General features: G+C 38.8%; 1 protein-coding gene across 4 annotated transcripts in view; it reads right to left on the reverse strand.

The window, feature by feature from the left end:
- Positions 1–13,621, reverse strand: part of LOC107042064 (N-terminal kinase-like protein) — a gene marked incomplete at its 5' end in the record, with an annotated part of 139,881 nt that extends 126,260 nt beyond the window's left edge. Inside the window, 7 exon segments of one of the 4 annotated variants that reach the window (XM_015262934.2) lie at positions 10,080–10,562; positions 11,525–11,618; positions 11,735–11,946; positions 12,646–12,774; positions 12,984–13,130; positions 13,266–13,357; positions 13,507–13,621. In XM_015262934.2, coding sequence (XP_015118420.1) covers positions 10,080–10,562; positions 11,525–11,618; positions 11,735–11,946; positions 12,646–12,774; positions 12,984–13,130; positions 13,266–13,357; positions 13,507–13,597 — 1,248 coding nt within the window. 4 annotated transcript variants of the gene reach the window in all.

Here is a 13,621-nt window from a genome sequence, read left to right on the forward strand (position 1 = left end):
TCCACGAATCCACCCCTCTCTCCACGACCCGCACACTGAGCAGCCGAGTAAATCCCGTACCCTCGTAATCCACATTTCTGCGTATGGTTTGCGATATGTTTCTTGTCGTTATTGGATTTTTGGGGACAATCAGTATTTAGTTTTAAGAAAATACGGTTCCGTTTGCGGTTTGTCGATTCCGCGTTGCTAAAAATCGGCTGGCGCCCTAAATACACGAAATAAGGATTGGATGAGCTGCTGATTGTTCCCGAAGTCCAGTGTTAGCGTTATGGTTTTTGGCGTTTCAGACTTGTCGGATTACGAGAACGAAGGTAATGAGTTGGCCGTGTTCGGATAATCGAGACTTTCTGGGTTAGGGTTTATTGAGTATTTGTTGAGGCCAAAGAAAAATCATTACAATCCTTACCATTTAGTTCGGACTATGGTACTGTGATACAAGTAGACGGATAATTAAAAGGTTGTAATTCATATATAACTAGCAATGGACATTTTCATGGATTCAAATTTCGATATTTCTTATTATTCTTTACTCTTTCAAATGAATTCTGTTCACTAATATAAGTAAAAGTAACTTCCAGAAAGGTTATTTAGCTTCCAAGTGTTACTTCCAGATACTCATCACTCATCTTTTTTATGTACCAAAAAATCGAAGACTTGTATATAATTTTAAAAAAAAGTATTTTACTTTCAATTTTAATTTGGGGAAAAGAATTGCAGGATGTGCTTTGAATTGTCTCATGCTTTCGAACGAAATGTGTTTCGTAAAATTCTCATCGATATTTTTTCGCCCTTATTAAAAAAAATTCCCCCCTCCCCCAAAGGGTTAACCTCCCCGACATCACTCCTGGATCCTGTCCCAATGGTTTCTCTCATCATTAGCCGTAAGCTTCGTTTTGTACAGGAAAAAGTTTGAAATTTCGCAATTCACGAAAAATATATTTTGTAAGTTTTAAATTTCGATTTAAAAAAAACAGAACAGGTATTCTGTATTTTTTTCTACTTTTTCAAATGGAATTTATCCAATGGGATTTCCATCAAAAGTTTTTTTTCTATGAGAAAAATGAATTTTCACAAGGGTAGTTTACCCTCCATATTTCACCCCCCGGAGACGCTTCTAATTCGCCATTTTCATCATTCCTTGTGACCTTCATGATACACTGCGAAAGAGTTGTTCAAAAATCCTCGTTATGTGTGCAATCGAAAAATGACCCCGAGAGGTGGTCAACTTCAGAGAGCACTTTCACCCCCTAAAACCCAATATGGGCAGTTAAAGAAAATACGTGTCCTTTAGTTTTGGGTCCCCTATAACATATTTAAGTTTCATCGAAATCGGAGGGGGACACCTGCGTAGTGCTCCTTGTTAGAATTTTGTAAATTTTAACTTTTTGCATATACCATTAAAAACGAGTTTCCAAGGTGTCACATTTTTCTCGACTTCCAAGGAAAAAAGTGGGAAATTGCTTTTATTTTAACCCAAGTGTTAACCCTAGATTGTTCACCATACACTGAGAGAAAAACGAACAATTTCTCAAACAAGTCTGGTTTGGGCCAACAAAATCGTTAGTTGAAAATTACCAAAAAATAGTACATTGTGTCATTAGGCAGTGATTCACATTAATGTGATGTGAAGTCACATTCGTTAGACAATACTTTTATTGCCATGTGACGTACAATATTTTATGTAATTGGACCCGAAAATTTATTAATCGCGGTTTATGAGGCTTAATGACATAAATTACATTTTTCTCTCAGTGTATGAGGGAAACGCCGCTGCGTGTCGTTTTTCGTTAGTCAAAAAACGCAGCAGCATCTTTGCGCCATGAGCTGGTTTAAATCTTTCAACGCCAGGCTGCTGTGTCTTTATACATCTACTATCCTCTCCATATCGAGAATTTGTTTGTTCTCTATGATTTTTGGTCACCGTCATCTGTTACGTAAAAAATGTGATGGGCTCAATTCGCGTTGTAACTATTTAATCAGTATTTAATAAAATGATTATAAAGACGAGGCGACGACCCTTCTTAACGTATATAACATATTATAGTGGTTTTAGAACAACATAATTTCAACATAATTAAAAAAGAAAATAAAGTATTTCCATCAAATGATTATTTTTCAACGTAAAGGATTTTCTCCATGTATCGTGGCCCAGTGGTATGCGGGTGGGAAGGGGTAAAATGACGTTGAAGGCTATCATACCCTAGGTGGTATGATAACTGCATTAAATTATAGAAAGAAAAAAAAAGAACATAGCTTTATGGGAAAAAGCCGTTCGTCATAAAAAACCCAGATTTATTATCAATACACTAAGTTGGAGGATTCACTGCGAATGGCGGTGTCACACATGGCGGTTCACACACACACACATACATACAACACAATGTATTTTTTCGTTGTTTAACGTTTTAAGATAACGGCTAGCACGCATTAACACATATAAATATCTAACCTACACTAAAACTTTAATAACGCCGGCGAATTTGGGGGTTATTTGGCGCAATTTGTTGGGATATCGTCCTTGGGATCGTGGCTCCTGTGCCACGTGGGGACACGAAACCGTGTGATTTCGTGCCGTTGATTGTTCGTTTGTTTGTTATAAATTCTTGGCCACTTTGCCTTGAATTACTGTTCACTAGTGCACTAGATTTGTTATTAATTATGTTAAGTTGCGTTTAAAGTCAAGATGACTCGGTAAAATTTGGATTTTTATTAGCAATCCACACAAGCTTCAGTGTCGGGTTTTACTAACTGACGCCATAGCGTCCGTCGGCGTGCGCACACCCCATCGAGAGAAAAATGCTTGAGAGGTGCTGCCACCATTTATCGCCTACCTGTAACCGTCGGCGCGGGTACATACTAACGAAAACGGCGCCCGTAAGGTGCTGCCACCGCTTGTCCCCAGCTTGTGAACGCGGCCTCAAACCTTCGCAGGTGTTACGATGTAACAGTAAGTGTTCTAATCCCTGAACACGAAAAAATCAAGTTTTCAATCAACTTGTTGAAATTTTCCAATAACATATAATCGTTGTTACGATCCGAAAATTGCACTATAATTTTTGTGGAAAAATATTTAATTGTTCAAATAGTAAAAATTCATTACGAAACAACGGCAAGGGCCTACAAAAAAATTTTTTTATCACGGGTTGGTAGCATCGGTTTCTCCAACTCTCTAGACTGTTTCCCTCTGCACTATAAATTGTAACGTGGTATTTTTTATTTTCAACCGTTCGCTGGTTTGTGGGATTTCCAGACGAGAAAAACCATTGGCGAGGCAAGAGTTATTTGTTTTTTTTCATTTCGGACCATATTTATTGATTAATATTTGTTTGTATCGAACCGTTGTCTGACCGCTCACTGGATCATCGTGGGATCGAGACCAGATCATCGCGGGATGGAGTCCGAATCGTGGGATACTGCGATAACCTTCCTTCGGGTCTCGGCTGCTGTGGAGTACAAGACATTAGGCCAGAATATTTTGTAATGATATTTTCTCGGATTGTTCACCGAGGAAAAGTCCAAACTACTTTTTAAGCCTTCTCTACCGCTCGTATGGTGGGCGCCAGCCAGACCTTTCTGGAAGGTTCGACGAAAACCGGCCTCTGAGGCAAACTCGTCTACTCAGAGGACTTTTGTGGCTGGGCAATAATTTGCCAAGCTAGCATCAGTGTGACACGGTAGAGTGAGCGAGGTCCACCAGGAGTATTTCCTTCACATCCCCACGAGCCTTTTCAAGCCGTGTATTATGCCTTGCAGCGTAATTACCCTAATGAATCACATTCATACCTCTTCCGGAAAGTCTTTCAACTCTTCCAGTATTCGTCACTTCCAGTATTCTCCCAGTGTTCGTAAGTCAACTCTTCCAGTATTCGCCGACAGGAGGATAACTCTACTCCAGGCCCACAGGCCTATACGCTTCCAAATCGTTCCACCGAGACTAGATAGCGGCGAAACAACAAAGTTGTCATTTCCCGGTCCGAAATAACTCCTCTTTACTAGCGGGGGATGCAGGAGCATCCCCCTATGCTCGCCGCCAACGGTTATTCACCGAGGCTACGTGGAGTCCGAAACTCCTTATCATGGCTTCTTCAACCATTCCTCAATCTAGCACACCGAGAGATTTTTCCAACCTCCCCGTTCAATCGCTCTCGTTCGACTCAACCAGAATCTTACTAGGGCCTTCTCCTCCTAGTCTGAATATCTTGGCGACGATAGGTCATTCCGTTACCCTATCCCCACCAATCAACCTGACGGGATCACGGGAGCACCAGTCCTCTCACCTGGCCGTTGGTCCCTAGTCTATCCCGACATAGCCTTTAGAATCGCCCAGTTGGACAGCCTGTACGTCGGCCCATTTCCCCTAACACAAGCTGAGCGAATTATAAATTGGAGAAAGTCTAGTAACTTCCTCCAGACTTCCAGAGGTCGCAGTTCCACCCAAAATCGCTATGACTTCAGTCTTCCATTGGTCTGTGGCTCTTCTCATCTAGGCGTGGCTCTTTCAGCCGCCTCTAGATGTCTCTCCTGTCCCTCTTATAAATTCAAGAGTGTGACCATCTATTTAAGGGCATTTCAACCCGTAACGCGAAAATCTTGTTACAATCTTTGAATGGTCCCGCACAGGATTGGGTTCACCTGCAAGACCGAGTGGCGGCGTCAGGATATGGAGTCGGAAAATTTGGAACTTGAATGACGATCTCATCATCGGACTGTGAAATTCTGGGCTGACGTTACACATCCAGGAAAATAACAACTGATGACGACAATTATTTAGAATTTTTGGTGTGATCGATATTTGTTTTTTTTTATGAAATATTCACGCCACTAAATATTATATTGTGGGCGTGAAATGATTGTTGAAGTTTCCGTTGGCTGTGTTTCGGTATGATTTCGACGTTCAATCAGAGCGGAGAGGCCGTCCGGCGGGCCAATTATTTGGTCGTCTTATTTCGGAGCGTTGTCGCGTGAGTTTGTGGTACCGACAGCGGTCACTTCTCGTTTGGACACGAGACTTATCGCTGTGCGAATATTTGACTTGTGATATTTTGGCGGTTTTTGCTTGAAAAATTTGCTGTCGAGACCCGAGGCTCTTCTGAGGGCTGTCTTGAACATTTTGGGGAACGGCTTGAGACCAGAACGACCGTCATCGAAAACTAATTGACTGGTGAGCGGTGAATTTATTTTGAAGTGTTAAAAGTGTCTCACAAGGAGTGAGTTTGGCAATCGGCTTTCGACGGACGCTTGATCTGTGGCGATTGACGCCATTTGAGTTTGTAATATTTTCAGGCCGTTGTTCACCCCTTGTTCGGCAGGGTCGATTTTCGGGCCCGATTTTTGATCAACTTATTTGTCCGGTTAATTTATGGGATTTGAATTTTATTTCCTCTGGATAAATTTCATTAGTTCCAGTTGATTCAAATAGTTCATTTTGTTGAATCTCGTTTCACCTGCACCGCGTAATTAACATCGATTTCTCGGATATTACAGCGGTTTGAAATCCCGAGATTAGTCGTATTTTCTCTCGAGGTATTTCTATTATTTCTCATGGCCTCTGAAAACCTGAAGTCATCGCATTTAGTTTTCGACCTATTCGTTCAGAGACCGTTGTATTACCGTATTTATTGTCAGAGGTATTGTAGCGTGTTTTAGGCACTCGAGTTTTTGTCTTATGACGGGTATTTGTCTTTAGTCAGTTGCCGGCTGTGTTAACACAGCTAGGTGATAGTCAGAAGGCCCAAGGTCTGGAGAATTCGCTTCATGTGGGAGAATTTCCCAGCCCACCGTGGAGATAACTTTCAGGGTTTCATTTACTGTGTGCGGCCGCGCGTTGTCCTGCAGCAAAATTACTTGTCTCGTAAGACTATCAGTAAAAGGTCTCTTTTCCTCAATAGCATCACTCGATTTCACCAGTTGGTCCCTATAACGTTTAGTAGTGACGGTTTTCCCCTGTTCGAGTATCTCATAATAGATTACACCTTCGGAATCCCACCAAATACACATCGACAATTTTTTCGCGTGAATGTTCGGTTTTGCAGTACTCGTTGACGGCTCCCCCGGATAAACCCACGATTTTCGCCTCTTAGGATTGTCGTAAAATATCCACTTTTCATCCCCTGTCAAAATTTTATGTAAAAAGTCTTTTTGTTTGAATCTGGTCAGTAGGCACATGACAATTCCACAGCGTCGACTTTTGTTTTCTGAGGTAAGATGGGGCACCCACGACCTTCCTTCTGTATCCTCCCAATTCTTTTTAAACGCCGCGAAATAGCTGATCGAGTTACTCCGAGAGTATCAGCAAGCTTCTGTTGTGTTTGACAGGGATTTTTATCACACTCACACTCGCCCCGACCAAACCTAGCCCTGGGGATGCGAAAAACACCAGGCTACCATCGCGACTAAACTCCCTATTATTCCAATACGTTTAGAATTTTATTTTTCAATAAATAGACCAGTGTTCCAAAACCCGTACAGGTTCCATAACTCATACAATGACGGTACTCTGAATTAGCAAAAGAGCATCAGAATTGTGTATATCATTTTTCCAGATAAATAATTGAATACTTTAGTAGCGGTGTAAAGGGGAATGAAGGAGGAGTCGACGACTGAAAAATTGGGGCTACAAGAAATTTTATGATTATTGTTTTGCACTCTAAATAGAATTTCATTCATAATTATAATAAAAATCTCATTCAGTGAGCACAAAAATTCAAAATTAGTGAATCGCTTCTTGAAATATTGAAGGTGAACAGGTAATGAACCGAAACGCATCGTTCTCATTAATCTTACACTCAATACGATAAGAACAACGATGAATAAACAATGAAACAAATAAAAAAAAAAGGAGAAAAGGCATAATGAAAGGGCATCAACGTCGTGGCTGCACGCTGATTGGTTGAAATGAGAAAATAATTTTGAAAAACGAGAAATTCGTCCAATTTTCTCAACAATTTTACAAAATCTTTGAGTTATACATAAAAAAAATTTATAAGATTTCGGAATCTTATGTGAAGTTTGAGAAAATTTAAGATGTGTTACCAAAGTTTATAATTGATGAAATCTTTGAATGGAACTATGAAAAAGATCATGAGTAAGGAGAAGATACTCCGAATTAGTGAATAGGCATCAGATTTGGTTACATAATTTTCCTAGAAAAATAATTGAACGCTTTTGTAGGGTAGAGTAAAGGAGAATGAAGGTGAAAAATTCTAGGCTATATGAAATTTCATGATTATTTACACTCTGAATACAATTCCAATTTTAATTACAATTATAGAAATAAAAAATCTATCAGACCTTATTCAGTAAGCACAGAAATGTAGAAGTAGGGAATCAGAATTCAGAAGTAGGGACTTGTTAAAAAATTGCATTTGAACAGATGATGAATCGAGATGCATTGTTTTCATTACTCTTAATATTTAGTACAATGAGAACGTTGATAAATGATTAATTTAAAAAAAAAATTGAAAAGAAAAAAATTCTATCGTTCGTAAAAAGGAGAAAGGAAGTCGATCTCGACATATCTCGAAAATCTCGAATAAGCGTAGGCATAAGACTAACACCGAAGCGCCACTAAGTGAGGACATGAGAAAGCACGCGCGGACGATGTCGTAAGAGAAAAAGGCATAAGGTGCTTCTTGCCAAAGGAGTAACTTCAGCCGTATACCCCCACTCTATCCAAATCCCCACTTATGCTCGTGCTCCCCACCACTTCAATCGAGGTTACTTCTTTGGCAGAATTCAGTCCTTATTACTAAAGGAGCTGATGCGGCATTCACTAAATAATCAAACTGCGAGATATCATAATCGATGTCTATGCACGTCATATCCGGTCTAACCTACAAGGCGCTTGGCGCGTGAAGCGCGCCTTCTTATGCTAGTCCTTATTACTAAAGGAGCTGATGCGATATTCTCGAAATAATCAAACTGAGAGATATCGATCATTTTTTCTCGACTTATGAAATCAATCGATGTCTATGCACGTCAAATCCGGTCTAACCGTCAAGGCGCTCGGCGTGCCTTCTTATGCTAGTCCGATTCTAAAAAGAACATACACTTAAAGTCGATAGCTATCGATATCTCGCAAGTCTGTCACGGTTATTCCTCATTGGTTCCAGTTGTCCGAGGTGGCAAATGTGATCCATGATTAATTTGATTTTGAGATTTTCAATTATGATTGTTACAATTACAGCGCGCTGTGCCGCGCGTTCGGTCTCGCATAATACAGTGAAACCTCCATAACTGCACGCCTCCCGGGGTTTGGGTTCTCGGAATTTCCACTTATGAAAGGACCCTTCTTCGCCAGCGAAAGAGCAAGAGCGCTGAGTTAGAAAGAGATACGTGTAGAGGCAATGGTAGGGGAAAGAGCCACTAGCCCGACTGCGCGCGATTATCATGGATAACCACACACGGCGAAGTACCGGGTAAACAGAATACTATTGCGCACAGTCCTCGCACATTGTAGATAGAGAGCGGAAGAGGTTAGAGAGAGAACGGGCATAAAGGGGAATTGTAATGGTCTGGGAACACTTCCCCTCGTGTGGTGGGACAGCGTGCACTTATGGTTGAACTGAGGAGATTGTGGTCCTCAAATTTACCCCCACTTTTCCCAATCCCCACTACAATCGTTGTCTCCCACCTCTGACACTCAGGGCTACAATCTCCTCAGTCCGGCAGTACGTAGATGAGCAGTTACGGCGGCGCCAATAGATGTATATATACGCAGTAGCCTTGCGCTGGCGGAAAGTTTGAACCGGCACCTAACGCAAGACGCTACTGCGTCTTTTGATTATGATGGATTTCAGCGGGGGGCGGGGAGAACGGGATGTTGGTAACTCTATCCAGGCGTTAAGGGATAACAGAATGCCGCTGATTTTCTAAATTTTTGAGCAAATTTCCAGTCCGCAGTAATGAATGTTTTTACAAATTGAAGCACATTAATCTCCAAGAAAATGCGGATAAAGATCAATGTGCTTTGGGTTCGAAAAATATTAATAACTTTGAGCAGCAAATTTGTTTGAAAATTTTGAGGAGACGGTGGCCTTATGTTACCCCTTAAGGGGTCTTCTCAGTAGGACAAAACGGAGATGGGCGCGCGGGTGAGTGGAGCGTAAAATGATTTAGATAGTGAGATTATTTTCGAGAGGGACGAAACATTAAACATAGCATACGTTCGATAGTGGCAGACATCGCGTCAATTATTTTTATCGTTCATTTATTCAACAATAAGCACAAATTTGAATGATTAATTGAAAACGAACGAAACCACATGACTACTCAGCTGTTTTTACAATTTTCCTAAAAATTGAATATTTGAACTTTTTGGACTATAATAGCTTGATATAATACAAAAAATCCGAAACTTAAATTGGAACGATTACAATGTTTCCATTCGAAAGCGACAAAAATCATGTGTTTTCATAAGAAACTAGGTTAAATTCCGAAAATAACTATCGGGTTCCTCCGAAACGATTCTTTCGCCATTTGAAATTTTGTGAATGGATTTAAAACATAACAACCCAGAACTTAATTTTTCTTCAGACTTTACACTTAATTTTTGTAACCAGCTTTAATCGTATGGAATGAAGAGTCAAGTACAAATTTTTGAAAAAAAATTAGGCTGCATAATTAAGAAAATCCTCAGTATAAAATACCGTCTGATAGACCGCCCCTAATGGGACCGCTAACTACCGATGGCGGCACTCGTTTTCACCAATATGAACGATTTTAGGCTTCCCATTTACACGCTACACAAGCCCAAATTGGGTTGTATACTGTTTGTGTGCAGCCCAATATCCGCCATTCATAGGTGGCGCTTTGATATTTAGCAGTTCCAAAAGAAGTTTTACAAAAATATGATGTTTTGTAAAACTTCTTTCCTTCGAAATCTCGTGAATTCTCCATTATAAATGTTGTCAGTTCGGATTTTTCAATGGAAATTTTCCCAGCTTTTTAGCTATACAGTCTATTTCCAGATTAAAGCTTAGAAAATTATGAGATTACTGTAAACATAGATAATAGTGATTCTTTTTTTTATAGATAGCTCATAAAAAATAATAATTTCAATAATAAAGTGATAAAGTTACCTGGGGGAAAATAGCATCATTTACTGTAGAAGGCTGCAGATGATTTACAAATCGATCAAGCTGTTGCAGAAGTCTCAGTCTCGTCGCACGATCATTGGACGCAAATAATTTGATAACACATGGGACAACTCGACGTTGGTATTCAACGTCAGGTAATTGACTACCTAGTTGCAATAATGGAGGTAAAACTGCACTCCCTGCTTCCCCAAACTCAAAGGCAGCGAGCAACTGTGGTAGTATTTTGTACCTCCCAACCCCCTCTGGAAAGCTGTCCAATTGTCCAGCTAACTGCGAGAAAAAACGACCCTTTTCACCTTTTTCCTTCATTTGAATTTCCTCGAGAAAGAGAAGGGCATCGACCAGGTCGTTCTTGAAGAATCCTCCATTACTCCGACATCTGGCTATTACGTCCGCCGGATTCGGACGACCCTCAGCGTTTGAGCCCGTTAATTCACAATAGACTGTTATCAATTGTTTTGGAATCTGGGAAAAATCAATTGAAGGTAATTTTTTTTGTGTTTTTATTGAAAGTTTTGATTCTCGGATTTCATGTTAGACCAACTCAAGAGAATCGAAAATTCAGGAGGTATTTGATAGAGAATACTTTTTCAGAATACTTTTTTTCTTTGGTAGAGAAAACTATTCAATTCCAAATTAACTACAAAAGAATTCTCCCGTTCATTTTCTCGGATTGTTTTATCCGTTTACCGAATACAACTGTGTTCTAAATCATAATTATAAGGATGAAATGGTAAAACACAACAATGTATTTCGTCAAATCTTCACGTATGCAAAAATTTAATAGAAAACCTTGGCGAATTTGCTAGAAAATTCGATAGCAATCTCGTCAAAATTCTATTTGTTTTTTGCGCAAATTATATTAAATATTTCATAGGAAAAAGTCAACAGATTTAGATTTTTATTTTGAATTTTTCTCTTGAGATTTTTTCTATTGAAACTATTGGGCACGGATTTTCTACGTTTTTCCACTATATTTTATTTTGTTTTCCAATGCAGGATCCGAATGGAAAAACACGCAAAAAATGCACGCCCAAGTATTCCTATAGAGAAAATTCTAAGAGAAATTCTAATATTCATATAGAAAAATCGAAAACTATTGACTTTTTTCTATAAAAAAATCTCATAGAATCAGCGCAAAAAACAAATAGAATTTTAACGAGAATTCTCTAGAATTTTAGTAATCTCAATAGAATTTCTAGAGAATTCCATTAGAATGTTCTAGCGAATTCGGTAAGTTTTTCTATTGAATTTTTTCATACGGGTTATTGAATAAGAAATTATTTCTATAATGACAGATTTCGCAGACTTTCTATTATTCCCAGATCGAAGGGCTTGATTCTGACAGGAATGAACCGTTGAAAAAAATCCAGTCGCCAAGTTGAATGAAATAAAGGAACGAATCTACTCCTGATTCATTGATTTACCTGATCAATATTTTTTAAATTTTCCCTTTGTCCTAGTAATGGTCCACTGAACGCTTCCCAGATGAGGCATCCGAGTCCCCACATGTCAATTGAGCTGTTCACATTTTTTCATCAGACAATATTTCATTTTAAACCTAAATATTACAAGGATGAAGGATTCCAGCGTCTTGATTCCCAAAATCAAGTACGCAAATTACATTGAACATTTACCATTTCGTGGAGGGTTTTGCATTGTCTCGAGCATCAGGAGGACTATAGTGTTGTAAAGAGTGAGGTAAAAATGTATAAGGTGCATCCACTGACGTCATGTATTCAACACATCCTAATTTCCATTCTCCACTCTCGTCATTCACGAATACAGAGTATAAATTTACATTGTTATGACGAAGATTGCCATCGTTATTTAGAAAACTAAGTGCCCTCTAAATTGATACAAAACATCATGATTAATTTTATTAACACCGTGAAATTTTCCTATTGGACTTTAATTCTTTAGGAGATCCAAACGTTCATTCTTCAAGCACGTAAAAAACAATTTTAAAAAGTGTACGTGTGGCGAACTCACTAACATGAATCACTTGACTCACTAAATATAAATTGCTTGTAATAACAATGAACATGGTGTAAAACCATAATTATTCTAGTATTTTTGTATGCTCTATGAGGAAAAAGAATTTCATGTCTAAGTCAGGGGAATTTCCGTTGGAAATCAGGGTCCAATAACCTGCTTTAAAAATGAATTTACTCAGTAGTACTAACAGTGTAGTAAGAGAGAACATGATACTACTTCACACTATTTCATCATTATTGCCAATTTCTATGACAAAAAAAAACTTTATAAATGAAAATTTTTTCAGTTGGAGCTTGAGAAGTTTTGAAATTTACAAGGTCTTCAAGAAGTTTTCTTCCCTACGAATTCTCCTAGTTATTGAATATACCATTTTCGAAAATGTATTGTTTAATTTCGGTGTTATGAAATTCAACTAAAGTGTTGAAATGATCTTTTGCAGCTGAGTACAGTAATTCAATCACTATTGAAATCTTTGATGTGATATAGATCTTTTAATCACTTGGATCTCCTTAATTCTTTGAAATCTTGATAAAACATCGGATTCACTCACAGTAATTTGAAAGACTCCCCAAGAAAAGTACAATTCCTTTTTAATACCTTCTCCAATATCAATTTTTTTCAACAATCTTGTATGAAGAGGCTCCACACGTTCTGTCGCCAAATAAATAACTTTATCTGTCTGAAAAAGAAACTCAAGTCATCTCAGAAACCTTCATCAATACTTTGGAACTTCAAAATCTTTGGTGTTCGCGCATCCATTTGAAGGAACAAGCTTTTCCGTAGCTCACAAATGATTCATCAACTATTTAATAGCGTAAATTGAATAAAATAAATTTTTGATTAAATTGGCAGTTTTATGAGCGAAAATGTCGGAAATCACAAAATTACCTCTAGACTGTCGACATAAGTAAGGATACTTGGATGTCTGAGCGTCTTCAATCTTTTTACTGCATTTCTGGCGATCTCCAATTGACTTTCTCCGCCAGCCTTGATGTCATAAACAAACACTGACACATCCTCGCCTCCACCAGTGCCCTGGAACATCCAAGAAAAGTACTCCTAAAAGTGAATTGAAAACTCAAAGGTACCCAAAACACTCCACTTTATCCCTCAACAAAAAAATACATACTAAAAACGATTACAATGTATTGATGCATAAGGTTAACTTACCTTTTTTTTGGCTCTATAAAGTGTCCAAATGCTTTTACCATCGAGACCATCAACAACCTCACCAATTTCATACGGAAAATCTTTGGCAGGATCTCGTGAAAACAATGCCCACATAATTAAAACCTAAAAACTATTTTTAATGGTCAATAAATTAACTGACCACAATCAGTCACATATAATAATTTATGTTTCACTCACTCACTCATTCATGCTTCGTGCCTTCTACACACTAGCAACTTACATCTGAGATTACGGAAGCTATGGAAGCCCCTAGGGGACACAAACAGCCAAACAGACGCGGTATGGGTGTCCTTATATATAAAGGAAAGCATAATGGCTGCCGAATGAAAACTCGA

The sequence above is a fragment of the Diachasma alloeum genome, unplaced genomic scaffold (genome assembly GCF_001412515.2).
Source record: "Diachasma alloeum isolate Michigan unplaced genomic scaffold, Dall2.0 Dall_scaffold_00409, whole genome shotgun sequence".
In the NCBI taxonomy this organism is placed as follows: Eukaryota; Metazoa; Arthropoda; class Insecta; order Hymenoptera; family Braconidae; genus Diachasma; species Diachasma alloeum.